At 35.6% G+C, this 28,000-nt stretch overlaps 1 protein-coding gene across 1 annotated transcript; it reads left to right on the forward strand.

Moving 5' to 3' along the window:
- Positions 1-74: 74 nt before the first annotated feature.
- LOC121421090 (elongator complex protein 4-like) lies at positions 75-27,967 on the forward strand. The gene is made up of 10 exons (XM_041615704.1): positions 75-260; positions 12,541-12,576; positions 13,801-13,922; positions 15,330-15,431; positions 19,079-19,209; positions 19,708-19,801; positions 20,655-20,834; positions 22,321-22,429; positions 24,555-24,661; positions 27,267-27,967. The coding sequence occupies exons 1-10, from the start codon at positions 119-121 to the stop codon at positions 27,402-27,404; spliced, it is 1,161 nt and encodes a 386-aa protein (XP_041471638.1). The 5' UTR covers positions 75-118; the 3' UTR covers positions 27,405-27,967.
- The last annotated feature ends 33 nt before the right edge of the window (positions 27,968-28,000 follow it).

Below are 28,000 nucleotides of genomic sequence, written 5' to 3' on the forward strand. Positions count from 1 at the left end.
AATATATCATTATTCAATTATGTTTTATTCAACTGATATATTGTTAATTTCATTTAAAAAATATTAAAGTAGGGTCGGGATTTATAATTTAGCCTTTGATGAAACTAATAAAAACAAAATGGCAGCGCCCTGTGAAGCAAAAACTAGTTTTCAAAGACGTGGAAAATCTAAGAATTTTTCCGCGCGAGGAACCAGGCCATCCCTCCATAATGGACAACTGCTTATTTCTACGGGTGTTCCATCGCTAGATCACTTATTAGGTATTATATTTGCAAATTAAAATTGATTTTATGATAATTATCGGACTTGAGTAGTCGGGTCCCGCCTGGCGCTCATCATCATGATCATGGGCTTGGCCGCTGCCTGCCTGGCCCCACTTGTTCACTGCTACCACCCTGCCTGTGGGGAATCTACAGGTAGGACTATGGTATGCCAATGTTGTACAGAGCACACACTTTAAAAAATCATTAAAATATCACTTTTGTGACCAAAATTACTCATTTCTATACAGTTGCAATTTATAAGGGCATAATCGTGATATAGTCCCCAAATCCAAAAGTGGGGATCATTAGAATCACACCTACCAGAACGCATGAAAAGATCACTTCCTTTCTCCAGAACACAGTCCCCAACTCTCGCACAACAATGTGGCAAAATGATAACACACACAAATGAAACACACAGTATATAAACACTAGGGTTCTCTCCCTATTATATACTCGTGATACAGTCCCCACTCAATGGGAAATCAAGTTCGATTTTCACGGCGGTGGGGACAGTTTAAACAGTATAGTATACTCGTGATCCAGTCCCCACGCTATGGGATACACAGTTCGCTTTGTACGCAGTGGGGACGGTTCCAACAGTATAGCTATACTCGTGATACCATCCCCACGCTATGGGATACACAGTTCGCTTTGTACGCAGTGGGGATAGCTCCAACAGTATATATACTCGTGATACCGTCCCCCCACAACGTCAAAGCGTGCTCGTTCAACAAGAGGATGGGGACAGTTTCCCGATGCAACGTGACAAGGATAAAACACATTTGGGTATGGTTGCGGAAGTTGGGGGGGGGGGGGTGTTACACCCACAAATGTAATGAATTTGAAGGGATATTTGGCAAATTCGTTCCAAAATAAAATCCTTTTGTAATACGTTTGTATTGCAGAGTCATTTTTCCAGACCCGGTTAATTCAAAAGATTATAATATAAGTCCAAAGTCTTTTTTCCAGACCCGGTTGTTTTAAAAAATTGTGATATAAGTTCAAAGTCTTTTTTCAAGACCAGAGTAAAAAAGTAACAAAGGCCCACATGGAAATATGCATATTCTTTCACCCAGACCCAGATCTTTGAAATAAAAATGAATACTACTACTAATAAATTAATAATAATAATAAAAAAATATTTATGTCGAACAACATGGACATATAGTGTAGTCTTTCCTCCAGACCTAGTTAAAAAAAAATCGTTAAAAACACGACAAGACATAAACCTCGCAATCTTATCAACATTGAATAGCACGGAAATATGGTGTAGTCTTTGCTCCAGACACAGTTATTTCAAAATAGGAAATCATGGGAAACAAGTTTTAAGATTAAAGTTATGCTTAATTTGTATTTTTAAGAGAACTGGGTGTGGGGTTAAGACAACACTCTAAATCCAAGCATTTTAACTTTTGGGTTTAATTTTGAAGATTGGTCTTATAGCTTTGATGTTTTTTCCAATATTTGTTTATCTTTTAAATAACCAGGTCTATAGCTAGACGAAAGACTAGGCATAATACATGTACTCGTGTTATTCCACAGGAATAAGGATGTGACAAAGTCTTATGTTTTTAAGATTGTTTAAATTGATTTTAAATAACCGGATCTGGAGGAAAGAGTATGTTTTAAAACTTGTGTTATTCCACAAGAATAAGAATATGATAGGGTCTCACGTTAGAAGATTTTTTTTTATATTTTATGAAAATTGATTAGGTCTGGAATAAAGAAAACGCTCAAAACCTCTTTTTAAAATAGGTTTTTAGGTTGAAGGATTGTTTGGTCTTAGATATTGAGTTTTTCTTATTCTTATTATTACTATTAGCGTTATTCTGGAAAAAAATAACTGGGTCTGGCTGAAAGACTATGCTATAAATATGTCCATGTTAGCAAGCATTAATAAGATTATGGGGGGGGGCTGTCTTTATAGTTATACTGTTATTGTTGTATTATTTATAATTTTGGAATATCGGGGTTTGGAGAAAAGACTAAACTCGATTTTTAATTTTCATTCCACTGGAATATCATTATGGTATCTTAGTTTGGACTTATATTATAATTTTTGAAACAACCGGGTCTGGAAAAAAGACTTTGGACTTGTATTATAATTTTTAATTAACCGGGTCTGGAAAAAGACTTTGCACTTTTGTGCTTCATATTATGAAGGCATTTGTGGGCAATCAAAAATTATTACATTCGTGGGTAAAGTGCATTACATTGGAAACTGAAGATGCACAGTAAATCACAATCTTATGGTCATATTTTTACGTTTATGTTTGGAAAAAGGAAGGGGCTGAAGTCCTCCCCCCCCTCCCCCGCCCGCCCCCCCCCACCCCTCCCCCAACTTCCGCAACCATACCCAAATGTGTTTTATCCTTGTCACGTTGCATCGGGAAACTGTCCCCATCCTCTTGTTGAACGAGCACGCTTTGATGTTGTGGGGGGACGGTATCACGAGTATATATACTGTTGGAGCTATCCCCACTGCGTACAAAGCGAACTGTGTATCCCATAGCGTGGGGACTGGATCACGAGTATACTATACTGTTTAAACTGTCCCCACCGCCGTGAAAATCGAACTTGATTTCCCATTGAGTGGGGACTGTATCACGAGTATATAATAGGGAGAGAACCCTAGTGTTTATATACTGTGTGTTTCATTTGTGTGTGTTATCATTTTGCCACATTGTTGTGCGAGAGTTGGGGACTGTGTTCTGGAGAAAGGAAGTGATTTTCATGCGTTCTGGTAGGTGTGATTCTAATGATCCCCACTTTTGGATTTGGGGACTATATCACGATTATGCCTTTATTTTTCATTAGTAACTTGGGAATAATTTTTGTATTCACAAGAGCACTCAAAAACTTGAATTTTGGGCATTTTTTTTGTACGCCCTCTATTGGTGGAAAGTAATATGGCAAGAAAATTTTCATTTTTTGATCTCTATTTTTAATTAAGAAAAAAATAATTTAAAGAATCAAATTTAAATAAGAGTCAAGTTGTATGAATAATAGGTGTAATGGAAACTGTCAGTGTAAAAAAATCAAGCATTTGCCCCAAAGAAAAAGAGAAAATAAGCCAAACATTGCCACCCTTATTTTGCCACACATGGAGATATAAGTGAGAACAAGGTTATATTATAACCTTGTTCATTGAATGAGTGCCTGGCCCCGGCTCGCGTGGCTTGCTGGTGTCACTCATTCAATGAACAAGGTGATAATAATATAACCTTGTTCTCAGTTATAACTTATATCTCCATGTGTGGCAAAATAAGGGTGGCAATGTTTGGCTTATTTTCTCTTTTTCTCTGTGGCAAATGCTTGATTTTTTTACAATGACAGTTTCCATTACACCTATTAGTATTATTTATACAACTTGGCTCTTATTTAAATTTGATTCTTTAAATCATTTTTTTCTTAATTAAAAATAGAGATCAAAAAATGAAAATTTTCTTGCCATATTACTTTCCACCAATAGAGGGCGTACCCAAAAATATGCCCAAAATTCAAGTTTTTGAGCGCTCTGGTGAATACAAAAATTATTCCCAAGTTACTAATGAAAAATAAATTAAAACTAGGAAAGACTTCCATATGTCCCCTCCACTAATTTTAAAAAATACTTCCCCAAAACCCCCTTCTGTCTTTCTCTTTTTTCTTCTTTTTTTTCCTACTTACTTCTGGTGGGAACTTGGATTCGAACCTCTCGCTGCAGAACGAAGCATATCCAGTCTGTTGCCTTACTCACTAAGCTAGCAGGAATTGTTGAAAGCCATGGGTTTCATAACAATTATCAACCAATATTACGACTAGTCTACTCTCCAAGAGTATTGGGTATTTATTTTTCTGACTAAATAAACCGATGCCATTGGGAATTACACACACTCGAAATTTTGACGGAATAAAGCCATATTTTGGTATGTATCTGACTTTTCCTTCTTAAATCTCTTAGATATATGTTAGATAATTCTTGATAAACCTTCTCCATATTTTTTTTTTCAATTTTAGTGGAGGGGACATATGGAAGTCTTGCCTAAAACTATATGGAAATTAGTAATTTTGGTCACAAAAATGATCTTTTAATGATTTTTTAAAGTGTGTGCTCTATACAGCATTGCATTGGCATACCATAGTCCTACCTGTAGATTCTCCACAGGCCAGATGGTAGCAGTGAACAAGTGGCTGGTGTGCCGTTTACAGCCGGCGCCCTTTAAACGCTAGGGCCTAGACCAAAAATCAAAATGGTTTGGTCTCTGACTCTGTTCTATTATTGGCTGTTCCGCTGAATTCCGTTGGCTCCACTCACCGATAACACTAACAACAGAGACCAAAGACAAAGTTCATGAAGTTCTAACTCGATCTGTACAGGGACTCAATCATATCATGGCCAGTAGGCCTAGATGTGTATTAATAAATAATTAGGCCTAACCTAACATACTTAAGTTTGGATAAAGTTAGACAGCTGCAGGGGCGGATCCAGCCTTCACCAATAGGGGGGGGCCCGGAATTTTTTTTAGCCATATTTTTCCCGATCGGCCGCTCGAAGCTGATTTTTGGTTTATTTTGAAGGTGTAGTCACTTCTTAGCGTTATTCTTATGAATATGCATGGATATATATCATATTCCTCATTTACATAATGCGAGCGCGAAGCGCGAGCCAATTCTTTTTGGGGAAATCGTATGTTCTTTTTCCAAAAATTTTTGAACATTCTGGGCAATTTTTGTTAGCCTGAAAAAGGTCTGTATGCAAATGAATAATTACTATGAACGCGAAGCGCGATCAGACATGAACTGATGAAAAAGGTACCTGTTAAAGACTGCTTGCAATTAGCCATGAAGACGTTACAAGTTTTAAAAATCAAATAATGCGAGCGCGAGCTGAAAATTGTTGACATTTCTACATAAAGAATCATGTAAAATGCTAATCAACTTTTGTAATCGTGAACAGGATAGGTATTTAACTAGACAATTGATGCGAGCGCGAAGCGCGAGCGAAAAATTTGAGATTTAGACCTAAAAACGGGACACTCTACTTAGTGCTGCAGCCGAACCGCCGAACCGAACGGAAGTTCACCGAACTTGGCACTTCCGTCTTCCGAACCGAACTGAACGCCAAGGCCTGGTTCAGAAGTTCGGTAAAAAAAAAATGTTAATATGCAATGCGTAAGTGCGATGACTACATAGATTTAAGTATAAAATTAAACAAAAAAATATTGGTTAGTGATTGTGCACAAAGAGAATTCCACTCAATATATTTTTAAAATCCACTATGACAGCTCCCATCACGTCTTTGATTGAACTGTTATCAACTTAACAATATTTTATTAACATAAATATATTTTTTCTTGATAAAATGAGGGGACATTTGAAGCTAAACTCGGTATAAAAGTGTGGTGTAATTACGTATTGCCATAATCGATCGTGATCGTAATCGGACCTAATCATTTTGTATTTAATAAAGAAAAAGAACCAGACATAAATTAATTCCTCGTAAATGACAAAGTATGACAGTTTCGGTCTCGTGTTTGATTAAATTTTTATCATTTTCAATTTTTTTATAAACATGAATATATTTTTTTCCTTATAAAAAGTAGGGACATTTTAAGCTTAGCTCAGTTAAAAAGTGTAGTTGAATTACGTATTGCTGTAGTCGGACGTACATTTAATTGTTTTGTATTTAAAAAAAGAAAAAGACAAGACAAATTAATTCCTTGTGACTGACAAAGTAATGGTAAAGTATGTATATTCCACCTTTTAAAATTTCTATATTAATATAAAAGATAAATAAATAAGAGATGAAGGAATGAGGGTGAAAAAACAGAAAATATAAAAATTCAAACCAAATCAACGCATGTTCCCTGATCGATGTTCCGGAAATGGTTGGTAAGGAAAGTTGAAACAGGAAGTCCAAACAACCTGCTCTCGGTTGCTATTATACAGGTAAAATTCGTATTCCGAACTTGAAACGTTTTTCCATTGTCAATATTTTCTTAAAAGTGGTTTAATCTGGTCAATTACTGAAAACGAAATGATAAGTTATCAGTTCCGTCTTAGTTCTGACGATCAATGCCGGGTGATTTCACAACACTAAAATACAGTGTACAGTCCCATGTACTCATTTTCGTGTTGGAAATATGTTTGAAGTCACGTAGCGTCGATCTTTCTGGACCAAGAATGGACTGATATTTTATCTTTTTAAAGTAATTCATTGACCAGATTTCACCACTTTTCAGAAAATAGGGACTTTCTAAAACACTCATATTCTTTGGAATGTGAATTTTACTGGTATAATAACAGTTGAGTGGAGGTTGTTTGTCTACTGTTTCGACATTCCCGATCAACACTTTCCAATTTGAGAAGCTGCATTGGCAATGACGTCGTAATTAGGCCTGGGACGATTGTCATTTTCACCATTCGATTATTTCCTGAAAAAATAATCGAATGATTCGATTGTTCGTTGGGGAATCACGTCTTTTAAGTCACAATAGGTGACCTAATTTATGGTGACCCCCCATGAAGAAATCTCCATCAAAGTCACATGTTTAGCATAAATGAAAGTAGGCCCTTTTCCCCCTTTTCCATGATTTTTATATCGAAAGAAACTACATGAAATGAGATTAAATCTTTCAGTATATTGTTCCAATGAAAATCTTTCCTAAATCAACTCTGGCATCATGCATGCATCCCTCCAAGTGCCACACCCCTGCATATGAATGAATCAGCCCAGATCAGCAAAGTCCAAAGACGTAAACAACTCATTCATGAAGTATTCTTTGAGATTGACCCCAAGTGGAACATTTCACTTGAAAAATTTCATCCCTTGCCCACACCATGTCTCCGCCCCCACTTGTGGCACTGCCCACGATGCTACACATGTATTTCAAAAAAAATATTTTGCAAAATATTTCATTTGAAATACCTTCAAAATTACGATTTTTTTATCATTTGAACCTACATGTATAACTGGGTCTATTTTTGGAGACTAGTCGAGAAAGTATTGGTGAAGACGGGCGCATGTTGGAATGTCGTTTTCATTGTGTGAGGGGGATATAAAAAAGGTTGCATTGTTTTGAAACATGAAAGGAATTGTCCGGCTCCCACCCTATCTTTCTCTCTCTCTCTCTCTCCCTCACACACACACACACACACAGATGGGGAGGGGTCAATTTATTTCTGAAGTCATGACCTTTCCTGATAAGGGAACCACTGCCTTCTTCTTTGTTTCCTAAAGTTTCATTGGCTATCCGAAGGTCCAATCAGCTCAAGTGAGCTGGTTGTGTGTTTACTTATTGTTTTGTGCACGCAGACAATGACTTATTTTGTGTATCGACGGCAAGGTCGGGTGGGATTAAAATTTTCGGAGCGCTTTCATGTTGGTGTGTAACTGTGAATGTGATACAATCATTGATAAGTTTTGAAAAATTACCTCGGTAACATAATTTTTAAACCTGTATGAAGTATTAAAAAACCGTTGTCATCGTTGTTTTCTTGTTTTTGTTATTATTACTTGGGTATTTGAGTTATCCCAATGTCATTATCAGGATCTACCGAACATTTGATTAGTGTAAATTTTTCTAATCGATTGGCGGCATGCCAATCGAACCATTCGATCAATCGATGTTTACTCCCAGGCCTAATTGTAATCGATCATGATCATAGCTACATGAAATAATCATGAAAAAAATATTCTGATCTTTGTAATTCTGGTTCTGTCCTGATTCTCTCATTATCAATATTTTTTCTTTTTTTTTAAATTTTCATTTAAAAAAGGAAAGTAGAAATGACTGTTATTTTTTGTTTAAAGTTTAAAACAAAAGAAAGTTTAACACTTTTCATAACTATTCTTTTTAGAAACAAAATTTATTATAAATATATGACAGATCATCCTGATGATTGCTTGTTTGTGGGTCGGCGATCTTTATTTTTTATATGTTAAATTTAATTTGGCATTTATTGCCGAACCCCGAACCGAACCAAAGTTCGGAAAAGAATTGCTGAACCGAACCCGAACATGCCGCATGACTTGCAGCACTAACTCTACTCATGTTTTGTAAAGCATGAAAAGAATGAGTAATAGGGAATTTTCCTACATTAAAAATGCGATCAAAAAATGTTTGATATTGCGATCCAAAACTGGATAATAATTTAAATAGAGAACAAGTTGAGTATCTGAATAAACATGCGCGTGTGTTTCATATTTAGACCTAGAATCTACATAAGCATTCTAAATACATCTTTTGTCAGGAAAATCTACGCGAGCGCGAAGCGTGAGCTTAAACTATGTGATAGTCCAATCTGAAAAAAAATCAGTTTCAGCTCTATATTTCAAGCAGTTGGTAGGAAAAGTGTGAAGTGGATATGGATCGCACTTAATAAAGAGCTGGTATTTTACCTTAATTACTTTGAGTTTTAACAAAGGACCGGGACATCCTTAAGACATGCATGTCATCATATGAAAATGATGACTATTCCTCATGCTAAGCGCGAGATAAAACAAAATGAACAATTTAATTATTAAATCAATATCTTATTCATTAATGCCTAATGAGGGCACGAAATCTGACGATATGGCCTGAAAACTGAACATTTTTAGCACTTTTTGTGATTATAAATACGATGCATCAGTATATTTGAACGATTAATGCGAGCACATATCGCAAGCAAAATTTTTTGATATACTGTCATGAATTCAAAGGGGATTTAAGTACCTTGTTTTATAATCAATATTGAGACATACATAATTTGCCAATCAAAATGCCAGCATGCGGCGCTAGCTGATGCGTTTTAAAATCAGACCTGAAAGGGATATTTTGTAAAGATTATAGAATACACGTAAATAATAGGTACATGTATATCAAAAATTGCGAGCGCGCAGCGCGAGCAGACAATGTTATTATTCAGACCATAAAACTGACATTTTTACAGAGCACTTTTAAAAATCAATTTGTATATCACACTAAATAATGAAAGTTCAATTACCGAGGTGAATTATGTTTTGTATATTGACTTACAAATTTAATATTCAAACTCCATATTGAACAAGATATGTAAATCACCTAACCACCTAACATGCAATGCGAGCGCAAAGCGCGAGCAAAAATTTTTATCTAGTGACATGAAAAATTATTTTTCTTTTCCAAGTCTTCCCCTTAATTTATTCACTCGTCTTCCTCCTCTTCCTTTTTCTCCTCTCTTCCCTCCTTTTTCCTTTTTTTTCTTTTTTTTCCCCCTCTTTTTGCTCCGCCAATAGGGGGGCCCGAGCCCCTCGGGGCCCCCCCTGGATCCGCCTATGCAGCTGGCAGCCGTCTGTTTCGAGGAGTTTTTTAACATTTTAAAAAAAAATTTCTCCTTGTACACAGACGGCTCGCTATCGTGCAGCCACCATTAGGGGACTTGCAATGCAAAATCCCCCGTCGGGGCTCTAGTCTTAGTCTAAGTTCAATTTTTGTCTTTAATGAATATAAATTTTGAAAATGAATTCGACCAAAATGCAAATTTATATTCCCTCTTGGCATTAATTTGCCAAAAAACAGAGAAAAATGAAGTTGAAAGGAACAAAAACAGTGACTTACCTCGGCTGTCGCGCAAATTCACTTCCCTGTTTTATCCGATCTTAAGTACATAAACATATGGCCATTGAGTCCCCTGTACAGATCGCGCTAGAACTTCGGTCTCTGTATTTGGTGAGTGAAGCCAACGGAGTTCAGCTGAACAACCAACAAAACAGAGACCGAAGCTTTTGGTCTAGGATAAAGTGATCTACTGCGGCAGCCCGAAAACAGTTTTAAGTTTATTTTTTCCCGCTTTGGTGCAGTTCAGGCCAAAACGGAGTAATACTCTTTATTTTGGTCCAGTTTTTTAAATATATTTTCATGAATATTGTTAGTCCCCTAATGGCGGCTGCACAATTGCGAGCCTTCTGTGTACGAGGAGAAATTGAAAAAAAAACAACCCCAAACTCCTCGACAGGGGCCGCGGAACCGGGGAGGCTGGGGGGGCTTCATCAGCCCCCCACGCCCCCCACTTTTTTCCAAAACCGTGTACAAAAACGCAAAAATGACCATACGATTTACCATGCTGTACTGCAACTAAAGGCCTGCAGTTCTCTGGTGAACGGAGGAATTCAACACAGAAGAAAAAGAAGATTGTGATTTTTAGCATGGTCAGCCCCTTCCACTTTGAAAACCGTTCCGTGGCCCCTGCTCGAAACAGATGGCTGCCAGCCATTGGAGAACTTTACCAATTTACAAACTTTAAACTAAATTGAGATTTGCTTTTTTTTTTAAAGTTATCTATGTATTTTACGAAAAATCTATCTTCTTTTTGCTGATAATTTTGTATGTATCTTCATGTATCTTGTTGTACATGATTCATATTTTCATATACTGGAAATTTTTATTTTGTTGAAGCAATAATGATTCAAAAAATAAAAAAAAAGACCTAGACCTCCATACCACTCAAGGGATCATTACATGCCGCCGCGCATCTAGCCATACAAGTCGCATGTTGTGGATGCCAGAATGGTGTCGCAGCATGCGCGACCCACTAGTTAGAAATCCACTGCCAAACATGGTTTTTCGTGCAGGGTTATTATACTAATACAAATCTCGCACTAGTGTGAGTGCCTCTATGCATGTTTGGAAACATTGTTGTATATATGATTAATCAGAATAACAATGTTTTCTTTTGAATTTGACCTAGCCCTGAAATGAGACACATATATTCTTTTTGAAATTCAGATACCAACCCCCCCTGCCATGTGACTCTTTAGTATGTCGGTTTTGTTTTTTGTGGGATGCGCTGTACATGTAGATTTGATTGTATCTCATTATATAGACCAATAAATAGACCTGTCTATGTCTGTCAGGAATATGCTCTGCTGAGATTTTGTCTGGCTCCCCTCCATACAAGAACCTTGCTGATCCTGAATGTTTTTCATAAAAATTTGGTATTTTCCAGGGGGAGGGGTCCAGTCAAATATATTACTGTACACATGCGTGACCAACAAAACGCGTTTAAAGGGGTATACAACAAAACACATTTAAACTTTTAAAGGTGTTCTTTTTTTCAGTTTTGGATGTGGGCCACACGTGCACTCGTTAAGGTTATCAAAAACACCAATTTAAAAAAGGTAGTTTTTAAAAGACTGGTCAATGGTCAATTGCAGGGTTAAACTTATTTAGGGTATTTTTAGACTAGCCAAATGTGTTTAGGATATGTTTTTCCCCCCAAGCTTTTTCACCAGGGCTTTTTCCTCATTTCTGAAGTGTTCGGGCCCCAGACAAACTTTTGGGGTTGTGACAATTTTTTCAGGGGCCAAAATGTGTATGGTATTAAGGGGTCTTAAGGCAACGCGGGTCCTAAAGCTACGCACCACACATCGCGCATGCCAATTCAGTGGCAAAATGCGCTTTCTTGTGTGTGGAACTGTGATTGCAAAGTGACGAACGATTCCTATCCATTTTTTTTTTCTACAGAGGCTGCAATAAGTCACCAATTGCAGAGAAAACCAGCAAATCTTTGGAATTTTGAACTTATATTCTTTTTACTGTCATATTTTCCTATAGTAATATGAACATAATTGAGGTACAGGAAATACTATTTGTTGCATTATAAATTGAGTTGGTAGCTTTAGGAGCCTTTCTACAAGAAATCAAGTGGGATTGGGAAAACAATTTATTTCTTGCTTAAGGATCGTTAGAGTATTTACCACAAATTAGTGAAAGATAATTTGTTCAAATTAAAATTAGCATAGTTTTTATTGTTTGTAAACAAAGTAATGGCTTCATAAATGAAGCCCGAGAAAAATTTGTTAGGGGTTATTTTGCAAACAGAGAAAAACTTGGTTTAGGAGATGTTTGGAAATAATTTGGTTATGTATGTGTACAGCAATACATTTGACTGCCCCCCCTCTCTCCCCAGGGGGTATTTTCCAGCATATATTTTGGAAAGGTAAGCTGACTCTATTCATTATTTTTTCTTTATAATAGCTTCCCTTTTCGCCCATCAAAAGGAGGAATTATGCATTTATTGAGGAGGGTCTGGTAGTGCACCCATTTCTCCATAGACGCTGTAGATTAAGTACTTGTCGGTCGAATCTCTACTATTACAGAACCCAATGACCATCATCGGTGTAATGACAGAGGGGATACCATACCGCGGGGCCAGACAAAGTCTTAACAGAGCATATCCCTGACACAGACAGAAATAGACCTATTTATCTATTAATTCTAGTGTGACCTGATTTTGTTGTGCATTATCCATTGTTTTGTTTTTTCTGTAGGTGGAGGCTTAGTGGTTGGATCAGTACTTCTAATAGGTCAGAAAATCATTTTATTATCAATCTAAACAAAAATGATTTTAGAAGAATAAGGATCTCTAAATATGTACAATTTAGGAGTAGAATAAGGTATTTTAGAAACAGAAATAATTTAATGGAAACAGTTGGTACTTTCTCTACAACTTCTCAAACAACTGTCTAAAGGCCACCGCACACCTTACAACCCGACCGGTCGCCGACTGGCTTGCGACTGAGTGAGGGAGATGTGACGTCACAACGCTTGTCAGCTTCAGAGTCGCAGACCGGTCAGAGACAAGTCGCAAGGAAAATCAGAAGGATTTGACATGTCGAATCTTTATGACTGGATCGCAAGCTCAATCCAATCTCCAGCCAATCAGACAGCAGAGTTGCATAAAGCGTATCATGATAAACAACGCGCATACGCAGTAGTAAGCGCAATTTCTCAGATGCTATGCCAAAGGGCAAAAAGCGCATGCATGAGTCGCAGATCGGATCGCAAGGTTTGCGGTGTCGAGGCTTATGACTGCCTTGCGACTCATCTTCCCTCACCCAGTCGCAAGCCAGTCGGCGACCGGTCGGGTCGTAAGGTGTGCGGTGGCCTTAAGATTCATTGTGTATGTATGTATGAAGGGGAGCCCCATGTCTGCGCACCTAAAATTTAACTTAAGATTAAACATGATTTTATTTTTATTCCACAAAAGTTTTCAGTTGATGATGTTCCTGATATTCTTTTTGAGTAAGTGTGCCAAAAATCTCATGAAAATTTGAAAGAAATGATTTTCTTGGAAAAATCCTCGGACAGTCATTTTTAGATTGAACAAAACAATGGTGCCCCATGTCTGCGCACCCATTCACTTTACACATGATTCAGGGATTTTGATGAGAAAGGCTGCATATTTTTCCACCACATAAAATGCCAAAAATTCATTATTTTTTCACCATTTTTAATCAGATACCTCAATGAATATCTATGTATTTCAGGTGTGAATTTGTGGTTGTTGCGCATATTCTTTAATTTGATTTGCGCAGACAAGGTGGACTGCGCAGACTTGGGGCACCTTACCATATGTAGAGTATTAAATTCAGCACAAACTGTTTATATTTACATTGTAAAATGTTAAGTATAGTGCTTTTAAAAGTATCCCTACATGGCATTGCCATTGTTGAATGTACACATTTAAATCAAAGAGAATTTCCTGGACCTAAGAGACTCAACAGACTCACATCTATCATTCATTTTAGAGGAGGATACATTTGGAAGCTATGCTAATTTGCTGCTTCGCTACTTTCTTGCTGAAGGGGTAATGTGTGGACATGGATTAATGGTGGCAAGTGCAGAAGAGCAGCCAAAACATTTGCTAAAGGTAACATAAGGTTTTGCCTATGAGACAAGATACATGGGCAATCATTACCATATCTATGAACAATCTATTAGTGCAAACAATCTAATTTTAATGAGCAACTCCTTAAGGGGGGTGGAACCACTTACTGTATTCAATGACCAATGTAACCTTGTTTTCTTTTTACTAATCCCCGTGTGGCAAAATAATCTTTGGCTTATTTTCTTTTTCCATGGGACAAATGCTTGATTTTTTGACACTGTCAGTTCTATTACAGCTATTCATCATATAACTTGGCTCTTTTAATAAGTAAATTTGATTCTTTTAATTATTGTTTCTTTATTAAAAATAGAGATTGAAAATGACAATTTTCTTGCAATATTACTTTCCACCAATAGAGAGTATACAAAAATATGCTCAAAATTCAAGTTTTTTAGCAATGATCCCCAAGTTACTAATGAAAAATAAATTGCAACTGTAAGTAAATTAGTATGTTTGGTTAGAATAGTGATATTTTAATGAACTTTTTGAGTGTGTACTGCATTGGCTTACCATACATGTAGATCTACATGTAGATTCCCCACAGGTAGAGTGGTTACAGTGAACAAGTGGATCATTTAATCAGGGCCCATCACATATTTCCCATATATTTTGATGGTGTATATTGTTTTCTATCATTGTAATCCTATTTTTTTTATCTTTATCTATCTTGCACTATTGATTCATGCTAAGTCTAGTCAAGTACCTGTAGCTCAGTAAATCAGTTCATAAAGATGTTGAGAAAAACACATACAAATAGTGATTATTATATTATTATTGCCTCGCCTGCATAGCAGAGTGAGACTATAGATCTCTGCCCTTTGCACACGGTGGGTGTCTTCAACATAAAATCTTCACAAAAGGCTATGACTTTAGATGTTATCATAACTTTAGAAGTATATGGGCCTAGTTTATGAAATTTGGACATAAGGTAAATCAATGATCACTTGTCATCCTGTACAAGTTTCAGGTCACATGATGAAGGTCGGAGCTCATTAATAGTCAATGAACTCTGATCATGTTTCTTAACCTATGTTAAATTTTTGAAATGTTCATACATAACTTTGAAAGTGCGAAGAGCTATTTAATGAAACTTAGACATAGTTTACAGGTCACGTGATCAAGGTCAAACATCATTTAGGGTCAGTGATCTTTTACCATGTTGTGATATCAACATTGAAATCATAAACAAGATTAATTTTTTTGAAATGTGAATACTTGGGCCTTTTGAATCCAATATGACTTGAGGGTGATCGCGAAATCAGGTGAGACTTTAAATAATCAAGTGATTTTTTTTTATTTTTCAAAGTCAGTACTGCTGCTACATGTATATTAAATCGTGTAATGCAAGCGAGACAGCCATAGGCATTCAACTTCTTATTATTATTTCAGGCATTGCCTCATCCTGTAGATGATGACAAAGAGACTACTCAAAGAATGGATGAAGAGAAGATGAAAATAGCATGGAGATATCAACACCTCCCACAACATCAGGTATATCCCCCCTCTCTCTCTATATGAAGAGTTTGGTTGCAAAAGTGGTTAGGTCCAACTTTGGACCATTTCGAGAAAAATGATTTTATTCTCACTTATTGCAATATTCTTATGAGAAACTAAATTGTCATGATGTACTACCCTATCATGTGAACATAAAATTGGGTGTAAAATAAATCTACCTGTCTTCAATTTTTTTTCATATATTTTTTTTTCATATATTGATAAAAATTTATCATTGTGGAACTAACACCTTTTGCAAGCAAACTGATATGAATCCAATCTCTTTTGAATAAAAAAGTGATTTTTCTTTGCTACTTTTATTCACATTTTAATATGAATTTCAAATTTTCTTTGGTAACATCAGAGCGACTAAAAATAATAAGGTATTGAGACAGAAAACAATAAAATTTATGAAAAATGGACCTAACCCCTTTTGACAAATGAGCTCTTCAGAAGAGGTTGGTTGCGAAAGGGATTAGGTCCACTCCCATATTGCAATATTCTTATCCGAAACTAAATTTTCATGATACCATACCATGTGAACATAAAATATGGTATAATAGAAATCTACCTGTCTTCATATTTTTTTTAAATATTCTTTAAAAAAAATTATTTGTGGACCTAATCCCTTTTGCAACCAAACTGAAATGGACCTAAACCCTTTGGAAGAAAAAGATTTTTCTTTGCCATTTTTGTTCACTTTTCATGGGAATTTCAACTTTTCTTTGGTATCGTCTTAGAGCTACTAAAAAGATTTACATTGAGAAAAAAAAAATCAAATTTGATGAAAAATGGGCCTAACCCATTTTGCAAATGAGCTCATATACACTCAGCAAAAAAAAGTTCTTGGACACTTAAAAAAGTTAAAATATTCCATATAGATATTAAATTAAAGGCAAATTATTGTATGTCAACATGACCAGACAATATTCCTCTTCCAGTATGACATGAAATTTTTATGTGAACAGTCATGCATGGGTGGTTAAATGCTTTAAACAATAGCAATGTCAGTAAAAAGAAATTGCAAGAAATGGACCATTCAAATGCTAATGATCATGGCCATCCTGTAGGCGTACATTCAGCAATTTCAACATGCGTTTATCATTGAATTGAATGCTTAGGGATGCATCATGAGCTGCATAATGAGATGGATCATTTGGACACTCACTTTTAAGATGAAGCTTCCCAACCAAGAGCATGCAAAAGCAATAGGAATGTTGCAGTCTGGGCAGCCATTTAGACAAGTGGCTCAATATTTCCAAGTTTCCCCAACAACAATTTTAAATTTGAACCAGTGGTCTTTGGCTACTAATAAAGTTAGAGATTGTCCTAGGAGTGGTCGACTTAGGGCCACCACCCCTGCAGGAGATAGGAGGATAACGATAATTTTCTTTTGCTTATGCCAAGATACTGAAGTTTGGAATTTTGTTCATTGACTAACTTTGACTTAAAATTCCAGTGGAATAGTGATGCATCCAAGGTTGATAACTTTCTCTTCATTATTAGAGTGGTATTGACTTTAAGTTTGCTTTTATCGTTTAATGGATATTTATGCCAAACAAACTTTCACAACTGAAAGAATGACTGATCGTTTGCTAGCAATTTTCTTTTACTGACATTGCTATTGTAAAATGCCTGTAACCAGCCATGCATGACTGTTCACATAAAAATGTCATGTCATACTGGAAGAGGAATATTGCCTGGTCATGTTGACATACAATAATTTGCCTTTAATCAAATATCTATATGGAATATTTTAACTTTTATAAGTGTCCAAGAACTTTTTTTGCTGAGTGTATATATATATATATATATATATATATATACATTGCTTATCAAAAAAAGTTTACACTTAGAAAAAATCCTGTAAAATTATATATTTGTAATATCCTGATGATTTTTCCACATTTTAGCATTGGTACAGATCCATTTAAGCAAATGACGATATAACTGTCGAAAAATATTTCCGCTTGAGTGAGCACCACTTACTTTTGAAAAGTTGGTGAAAAATGATTTGCGCAGAACTTTGAAATAGTTATGCGAATAAAAGTAGACCTTAATCATGAAGAACACGTGGAATTTAGCTATTAAAATTGATTTTAAGATATCTTTTACCTTTTTAAACTTGTTTCCTTGCCCAAAACACTTCGAAGAGTGCATTGCGCCCCACCCCACTCCCCCACACACCGAGTCCATCATGACGATATTTGCTTCACACTGAGCTGTGATTTACATGAAATGGCTTAGGCTTGATTTTCATATTGTTAATCATTGCCAAGCTTGGGAAAAGTGTGGAGAAACAAGTATTAAATGAAAAATGAAATGTAAAGCCACTTTAAATGATAAAAACTTAGTGAAAAGTGCTGGAGATGGCTGATATAAACTTTTGTTCAGATTCAGTTATGTCCTCAGATCCAGCTGGCACAAAAAGGGTAAAGGTTGTGCTTACTAAGTGTTAAAATTTCAAATTTGGGCGGCAAAATTGTTACAAAATGCTTGAATGTATCTGTTTTATTTCAATTGGCTAAAAGTGCTAGGGAAATTTATGAGAAATGCTTCGCAGGGTAAGTTTGATTTCGCCCTTTCCCCTTGACACAGCGTGAAAACAAACATTTCTGCGCAAACAGATTTCTGCGAGCTTTACAAAAATGGACAGTGCTCACTCAAGTGTAACATTCTGTCAAAACTTTTACTTTCATTTGATAGATGAGACCCAAACCCATAATTATATGTGAAAAAATTACCCACATATTGCATATTTTTGAATTCCCAGGGCTTTTTCAAAGTGTAAACTTTTTTTTGATACGCACTATATATATATATATATATATATATATATATATATCCTTTTGTCTGCCTATATCCTTTTGTCTGTCTCTCACCTTCCCTTTTCATTTATTTATCAAGATATTTTTCTCTTCATTTCAATATCTGCGCCTTTTAACAAAATGATCACAGAAAAAATGATTTCTTGAAGAAAAATATAATCTTTGACTTCCAGCTTACAATCAACCATAAATGTTGTGAAACATGACCTTAGTCTTTCTTCCAGTAGCTCCTCATCCCAGTATGCTTCAAGTACTAGTTTTATGTAATGCATCTAGTGTCAATGAATAATTTTATTTAATGTAGTCATGTAGAGATGTTTTAAAAGGTAAACATACTGAGAATGTACATTGATTTTACATGCATATGCCAGGTCTGCATATGCTTACAGATTTATGTTAGTGTACTGCATCATAGCATTGCCCAAATTCATGCATAAAACTTTTGAAATGATCAAACACCATTTTGTGAACCATGGCAGGGTAATCATGTAATCTAAGCTCTGTAGGTATATTGGCAATTGACTGCTTGACTGTAATACCAATTGATTATTAGACCAAGTGGTGGTTAGACTAAACAGTAATTAGACCAAAGTGATAGTAGACCAAGTTGGTTTAGTAATGGTTGTTACAGATCATCTGATAATTAGACCATCAGTTTAGTTAGCTATGTATCACATGTTATGGTTGTCTATTTTTACAATCCAAGAATTGGACTCTCTACAGCATAATAGACAAAGTGGATCAACAATACAGAGTATAAACAAAACATTTGAATACCCACTCACTAAGAACACCTTTGTTTCCTCTCTTTATCAGTTATCAGAAACAGGTCAGCAGTTTGGTCACAGCTATGATCTCAATCGTTTAATGGGTGAATCAAGACTGACCACTGTCAAAACAAATTGCTTCTATCTTCCATCTGAAAAGATTTCTCATCATGATAACAGGTATTTAATTCCTTCTATAAAATGTCAACATTCAAGATTTTGATGAGTGCTGATTTGGTACTATTGAACACACAAGTTCCTGACCTTTTCAATTATATAGTGTGTCCCAGGAAAAAACGAAACCGAGATTTATTGGTGATTTGCCATAACTTAATCACAAATACAATAGACAAATGACATATTGCAAAGCTGAGAGTCCCCTCTTTCTTTTGAAATAACTAGATAATTTAACATTCATGCATGAGTGAACAAAAACAATTTGAAGAAAAGATAGCAAAAAGTCATTTGGCAGGGGATATAAAAAAATCCAACAAAAAAATCACAGGCTTGAAAAGTTCAATATCAGCTCTTTAATTTGAAAGCTAAATTGCAGAAAATTTAGAATTAACAACTTTTTTGCTAGACTTTCACTAATGTTTCAATCTATCTTATATTGTTGTTAAAACCAACTTTATTCCAGGGTAATATTTCTTTGCTGATGTTTTCTTTTTTCTTTAGTATTAATCCAGCCTATCAGAGATTATTCAGTAAAGTTGAGAGTGAGATTACTGAAGGTGGATACAGCCTTACCGCAGATGCTGCTAAATCACAGGTAATTCAAAACAAATCACTTTAAAGCCAATGTTTCATTCTTATAGATGTATAAAAAGATATCAATTTTCAAGTTCGAATCCATTTACTTTTGGGTAGTTCAATAGTTAGAATAATGAAATTCACATCAATGAATCTGTACTTCTATATAATTTTGGCTTTCAAGGTACATACACACACAATCAGTACTATTTATTTACGCTAATGGAAATCCTCACATCTAATTTAGACTAGGGGTAACCAAGGTTAAACCCTAATAAGACCGATTCTGCCTGCCCCCTTGACATTTTTTGCTATCAATTTCCTGTGCAAATTTTTTTGACCATGTTGTTCGCTAACCTTTTACTTTGAAGTCTCGGGCAACTTTTGAGACCAAAATTGCGACCCCGGTACATGGTTCTGAAATTACAAAAAAAGAAAGTCCAAAAACATGGAAATACATAAGAAATGGCTGAGAGATGGCCAAGATCAAAAGGGGAGGTGGGCTGAATAAGCCCCCTCCCTAGTCAGAGTCTTCATATGTGTTGAAATAGCCCAATCTATTTAGTCTATTTAATCTATTGTGCAGTTGGTCTAATTTTCACTTTGCTTATTTACTATTATTTAAAGTATTGTGAAGTGAAATATTGATTCATAAATAGACTAATTGTAAGCAATGATAGACCAAGTGAATGTTTGGTATATGAGTATAAATAGGAATAAGATGAAATATGCCAAATGACAAAAGCCTAAGTGGATAGAGACAAAATGAGCGTAGATTAACTAGAATTAGACCAAGTGGATTGGGACCAAAGTGAACGTAGACCAAAATGGTATAGACCAAATGACCTTCATCTATGCATTACTTTTCATAGGGTGTGACGAATCGCAACATTCTTAGACTAGGTATCCACTCATTAGCTTCGCCCCTGTGGGAAGTCAACTCAATTCAGCAATCTACTGTATCCTTGTGTAGGTTTCTCCATGCGCTCCGAGGGATATTAAGAGTTTCATTAGCTGTATGTGTACTCACTATACCTACACACTTATATCAGGTAAATTGATTTTATTAGGTAGGTTTCTATCCCCTATCCATTTTGCAGTTGATTATATGGTGTAGAATCACCACATACTAACCATTTCTACATGCTTTTTAGCACTTGTACAAATTTCCATAGACCAAGAATGATATTGAAGTAGTGATATTGTGCAAGTGAATGTGATTCCTGTTTGCCTATATTTTGTTTTGTCTTTGTGATGTTAAAATGACAGTGATATCATTGATTCTTCAATTTGAACTTTATCAACCAATTGACTATCTTATGTAGGCAATGGTGCATGGTCAATGTATTTGAATATACAATAGTATATTCAAATACATAATTCCATTTAATTACTTTTGTAACTGTAAAACTGACCTGTACTTTACATTGAATATAATTGTTGACCATGCAGTACACTGTTTACTCAAACAATCCCTTTGTGGTCAATGGCTCACTGCAGGAAGAGTTACAATCAAATGTAACTTGATTTTCAGCCAATGAAACATGCATATAACAAACTTGTGACCGATTTTTGAGTGCATCTAACCCTTATAAGACCGGGGGAAGGGGGGGATGATTCAGCCCCCCTTAACACTTTTCGCAATAAATCTGCCACGCAAAATTTATTAACGCATCGCTCATGGACATATTACTTTGAAATTTTTGAGACCACAATTGCTACCCCAAGGTGCATGGTTCCGAAATTACACAACATTCCTAAGTGCATTCAGACCCCAAAAAATGTGAATTTGTCTACAAATCCAATGCAAATAGTGTTTTTAGCTAAAATTTATAAATGTGTCATTATTTTTCCTTATGCTGATTAAAATAAATTAATTCTTTCTTTGTTACGGTCAAAAGGAAGTCCCTCACAATTTTAATTGAAAAACACAATAATAAAATAAGAAACAAAACAATAAGAAACAAAAAAACAAAGAAGATACATATTAAGAAATTTAGAAAGCAATGAAATACATTATAATTTTCAACATCACATTTATTTGAATGTGATATTGACATTTTTTAAAAGTGCATTTGATCAGATTCCTCTAAAGAGCCTGTGAACCCAAAATTAGCATTGTAGGGGCATTATTTAGTAAATTAGAGCAAACTTTTTATTTTACTTAATTAGCATAATGAATAAGCATTGACATTTTTCACAGATTTTGATCATGAAGATTTGTAGATTATTCCATAAGTAAAGCACATGCCAATTTTCATCGCGATTGTGCAATTGATGGCCGAGATCATATGGGGGGGGGAGCTGAATCAGCATCCCCCGTGTTTTCTTAGGCGTTGAAATATCCCAGTCTAATAGGGTTAAATGTGACAGGCCCTTGCTATGCTCAATTAGCCAATTGATGCTTGTAGTTAATGTATTGTCAATTTCTTTTCTGCCATGTCTGTGCCATGTATATATTCATATTGTTTGATTCACTGAGTTTGTATGTTTTCTCATAACCAGTGGGAAATAAATTAATGGGTTTGTCATTTGCAGGATGAAAGTAAAGTTAGAAGAATAGAGAGACTCTGTGATACTGTTATCAGACTTGAATCATTTGCAGGGTCTGATAAAGAGACTAATCCAGTTTACAAAGAATACCATGGTAAGTTTAAAGGGTTTCATTTTCATAATTTCTGAAAACAAAGTTGTTTTCACAGGCTACCTATTTTCCAAGAAAACACAGACAGCAAAAGGTTTTATTAAAATTAAGAATAGGCCTCGAATGAATGTCAATTTTACCATTTGATTATTTCCTGAAAAAAAACAATCAAATCATTTGTTTGGTGGGAATCATGTCTTCTAGCCAATAGTTGACCTACTTAAGACCTCCCAGAGTATTGTCATAATTGAAAGTAAAGCTTTTATCCCCCCCCCCCCTCTTTGATTTCTATTTCAAAAGAAACTATATGAAATGTGATTAAAACTTTCACTTAATTGTTCCAATAAGAGTCTCTCCTAAATCAATGCTTGTATTATGCATCCCTTCAAGTACAACATCCTTGCATATGAATGAATCAGCATACAGTCTTGGGTCCAATTTACGTCTAGAGCTGTAAACAACTCATTCGTGAAGTATTCTTTGAGACAGACACCCATGTGGTGGCTTTTTACTTATTGAAAATTTTCATCCATCGCCCACACCATGCCCCAACCTCCACCTGTGGCACTGCCCTTGATGTTAAAAATATTTTGCATAATATTTTTAATTTAGTACCTCTCAAATTACAATTTTTTATCATTTGAACCTATAACTGGGTCTATTTTGGGAAACTAGTCGACAACTAGAATTAGGTGATGGCGCATGTTGGAATGTTATTTTGATTGTGTGAGTGGGGGAGGGGCCAGGGCTAATGGAGATTGCATTGTTTTGAAACATGGAAAGAATTCTTATTTCCACTGCTATCTTTCTCTCTCACACACACACACACACACACACACACACACAGATAGGGAGGGGTCAATGTGTTTCTGAAGTCACAACCTTTCCCATTACCGGTACCTTTCAATAATGGGAACGCACATGGCTTCTTCTTTGTCTTCCAAACTAAGTTTCATTGGTCATCGAATGTCCAATCACATATCTTATCAAGTCAGCTATTCGTGTGTGTACTTTCTGTTTTAAGCACACAGACATGCAACCATAGTGTTATATACACCTATGCATACAACATACATTGTGTATCAATGACAAGGCCGGAGGGATTAAAATTTTCAAACCTCTTAAAGGTTGGTGTTTAACTGTGAATGTGATACAATCATTTTTCATTTTTGACAAATTACATCGATAACATCATTTTCGAACCTGTATCAAATATTGTAAAATAAATCATTGTTATCTTGTAATTTTGTTACCAGAGCTACCAAGTCTCACGCATTATGCGTGAGACTCACACATTTTGGACTCTTGTTCATCCCCTCAAATCTCTGTCTCACGCAACTATCACAGCCTATCCCCATATACTTTGTACACAATGTCTGTGATCTCACTCAGATTCACAGAAAATCTCACGCATAGCTGGTCTTTGAACTTGGCATCTCTGTGTTACTATTACTTGAGTATTCGAGTTATCACAAGTGTCTAAATCTAGATCTGCCAAACATTCTAACAGTGTAAATTTTGCTAATCGATATGTGATTATCAATAGCTATATTCAACAGCTAAAACAAAGCTATTGCAGGACAGACTTCTCCTTCTTATCTTGTACTGGCAATGACTGGAATCCATCAAGATTGGATCAATAGATACCGTAGAATTTTGACATGCACCGAAGAAGAATTGTAACTGGTTTATTTATAACGAAACATAAATAATTCTTCATTGGGGGAAGAGGGATGCACTGTTATGTCATGCCAAATTGAAAATCATTCAGGAAAATGACAGTTTATTATTAAGGATCAAATGCAGCTTGGAACATTTTCAGTCATTCTTAAATTGTTAAGATGACTTTGTTTTGCAGGTTTATTTCATATTAGTAGACTTCCAAGACTCAATTCACTAACCAGTTATCTTCTTGATTCTCTGGATCTGGCATTCAAGCTACGTAGGAAGAAACTTACTATCAAGGTGCAATGCTTAGAAACAGCCATTCATAGAGGTCATAAGGGTTTTTTTTAATGGCTTTCTGAGAAATTTATATGAATAATTGTTCCTCCTCCCTATTAAATATGAGCATTGTATATTTTGGGCTTAGGAAATTATGAGTGAAATTATTGTCTTTGTTTTGCAGGTTTATTTCATATTCGTAGACTTCCAAGACTCAATTCACTAACCAGTTATCTTCCTGATTCTCTGGATCTGGCATTCAAGCTACGTAGGAAGAAACTTACTATCGAGGTGCGTCAAACTTTCTTTTATTTGTTCCACTCAAAATAAATAATGCAGGAAGGAATCATTGAAACATATACCAGAAAAAAACAATACAAATATTGAGAGTGGATAGATTTTGTTGTTTGATAAAATAGAAGACATTAAAATGTCCCACAATTCTTTCCCCTCTAGTGTTAAGTAGTAAGTAGGCAATACACAATGACTATTTTTTCCATGTGAAATCAGCTGTTTTCTTTCTTTTGTAACATGCATTGATTCATGGATCTAAGCGTGCATAAATTGACATGTGCTTACCTGTACATAGCAATGCCCTTGGCATAATAAAAGAAAAAATTTAGCTCAAACACATGTCCATACATACACATAACTTGAAAGAACATATGAAAGAAAAGTGTAGGATAGGACTGTAACATTTTGAATGTGTTTCAGATACTGGTGTACTGCAAGCAGTGAACATATTGTTCAGGGAGGGGGGATGAACTATTTTATCATACCCTTAATTTTAAGAGTATAATGTTATGTTACCCAGACTATGATTTCATTATTATAGGGAATGTGATATTATTTAGATGCTTTTTATCACTCGGGATTGAATGAGTGTTAATGATTAGTAGATTCACACTGTCTCATACAGTAGAGTCCAAGAATAGCTGGCCTTGGTCTAAGGCCCAGACCTAAGTCATGTGTGTAAATCCTATGTGAAAAAGCTTTCTTCAGAGGCTTAGCAACCTCTAACTTTCAGCCTGGACTCCATTCAGAGTAGAGTCATTGGGGGGATTTTAAGTTTTGGGGTTAGTGCCAGAGCACACATCAGTAGAAATCTTTAGTCACATGTTATCTTGAATAAACATATATGGTCCAAAACACATTATTGAGGGCTTACTTCTTTATCCATGGCCACATGTCTACCATTGGGTTAGAGAATGAGCTGGCTTAACTTATATAATTGTATTGATTGATTTAGAATTCTTATATTTCATAGTAGGTGGTTCTGTCTTTGACAGATCACCTCTTAATTTCGTCAATTTCTTCTTATTTCTACCTTTATTTATTTTTAACGATTTTCTTGTCGCCAAGTTATCTCAAAATGGACTTGGTCAATTTCATTGAATTTCATGTCATCCATAGGATCTGTCATGGACACGTCAAAATAAGCTTTTCGAGGTCATCAGGTCATGATGACATCATCTAGGCGCCATTTTGTAAAATCACATTATCAATCATATCTCCATTATCAATTATCAAAAATCAATCAAATTAACATCACATCAACTTCAGGTCAAAGGTCATTAGGTCATGTCATCAAAGGTCACCTGGAGGTCACGACGCACGCGTCAAAATTTCAAAATGCTAAAAATCACTTTTTGACCAAACTAGAGTACGTTTCAGGTCATTTTAAGCATTTCAAAATTTTGCATTCGCTGCGTGCGCGCGCGTTTCCACGCGTAATGCCTTAACGCAACGCAAAAACACTGTTTTTTTTTCATCTTTGCATTGGTAATAAAATTTTGAACACTTTGATACCTTGATCAACCTTCTACGACCATTAATAACGAAATTAACTCCCGTTAAAATTTGCAGCACGTGTGCGCGCGAGCTCTCACTATAGGCCATATACGGGCAAAAACATGCCTCTTGAAAATTCACTGTAGCTCTTTAAATAGTCCATTGACCCCCAATTTTTTTTTCATATATCGATAGAGTATGAGTTGTAGATTTGATTTCTTGTCATCAATGTCCTAAATTATATCATGACGTCATTAAAATGGCGCCTTAACTAAAAATATAATTTTTTCAAAAATGACGTCATCAAATTTATGCAAATTTGGTTTTAACTTCTCGAATATAGATCGTTTTTTGCCCAAATTTCAATATGTAGTAGTTAAGAATGTACTCTTTCTCCTCAGTTAACATGAATTTTCGTTTTGAGAAATGCATCATTGCGTAAAATAGCGATGAAAAGAGGCATGTCATTTTTCCTTATTTTGTGTGTGTCTATGGGAAATGACTTTTTGTCAAAACTAGATTCGACATTTCTCTATTTCGTGAGCCATATCTCCATTGTTTCTTGTCAGTTTTCGTGAGCCTTTGGTATGTTGTAGCTGAGATTCTAAACTTTCGGAAGTGTGCCCTCCATTTTTTTATCAGATGCTGGGATCATGCCCGTTTTTCACTTGCAAAATTGGACTTGTAATTGGGGAATATCGTGGCTCAATGGATAACGCATTTGACTTGCTTTCTAAAGGGCGGAGGTTCGAGTCGTGGGGTAAACAAGATTTTTTTTCCATTTTTTTTTCTTTTTACCACCTCGTACATGATCATTCATGATAATTTAATGGTATAAAAGTTAAAATTTAGCAAGATAAAACAGATTTTAATTACTTTTTTAATATCACATGCATTGTCATACACCAGAGACCCTTTTCACAGTGCTTTATCATCTCCCGTCTTTCACAAGTATTCCATCCATAATGAGCATTCCGTTGTCATCATGAAGATCATACTGATATGCATGAACATGGTAATAGTGATCATGATGGCGAGAATAAAGACAGACCACCTAATTCGTCCGCATGACGAATTAAAATCTAGTTTTTATTTTCTTTTTCAGAAGCTTCATCTTCCCCCAGACCTCTCAGAGACTGTAAGTCGATCCCAAGAAGATCCTGCTAAGAAAGCCGCTAGGAATGCCTCAGCTTCAGCATTCAGCTGTTCATCATCACTAACAGAGAGGAAACTTGACTTCTGAGACTTTGGAGACAGAAATCAAGATATTGTTTATAATAGCTGCTTGGAATGCCTGGGCTTTGGTAGTCATCTGTGCGTTATCACTTTTGATGTGAAAACTAGACTTCTGAAATTCAAAGATCTGTCAGAGCGTGTGATGCCCTTTCAAGAATTCAAGATCCTGTTGATAAAAACTGCAATGAACTGTAGTGTTCGCAGTGCATGATGGTGCACTGCGGAGCAAAATTTTTTAAAACTTCGTTGACATTGCAGTTTTCAAAATCTCTTTCAAGAAAAACTGTGTATCATTACTTGTGGAGCAGAAACTTGACAAGACTTTTTGAGAAAAAAGGACATTTAAGAAATATTTACGAGACTCCCAAGAGATCTTGACTGTCAACTTTGTGATCACATTGAAAATTTGCATGCAGGTTGTCTGGGACATACTCTTCAAAAATTATATAATAATTCATGTCATGCAAAGTGCTAGTAAGTGATTATGCTAATTTATGTTTAATCAGTATGCAAAATCATACTTTTTCCCATACCTCCCTAAATAAAGCTCCAAATGTTTTAATTTTTGGTATAAAAATTATTTGTGGTGTTCTTAGCAAATAA

This window comes from Lytechinus variegatus, chromosome 9 (assembly GCF_018143015.1).
Source record: "Lytechinus variegatus isolate NC3 chromosome 9, Lvar_3.0, whole genome shotgun sequence".
In the NCBI taxonomy this organism is placed as follows: Eukaryota; Metazoa; Echinodermata; class Echinoidea; order Temnopleuroida; family Toxopneustidae; genus Lytechinus; species Lytechinus variegatus.

Bases quoted from the DNA above. Each gene is read 5' to 3' on its own strand.
- LOC121421090 (XM_041615704.1), top strand. From the start codon at position 119: ATGGCAGCGCCCTGTGAAGCAAAAACTAGTTTTCAAAGACGTGGAAAA. The intron at 13,923-15,329 runs GTAACATAAGGT...TTATTATTTCAG, and splicing joins AGCCAAAACATTTGCTAAAG to GCATTGCCTCATCCTGTAGA. The intron at 22,430-24,554 runs GTAAGTTTAAAG...TTTGTTTTGCAG, and splicing joins AGTTTACAAAGAATACCATG to GTTTATTTCATATTCGTAGA.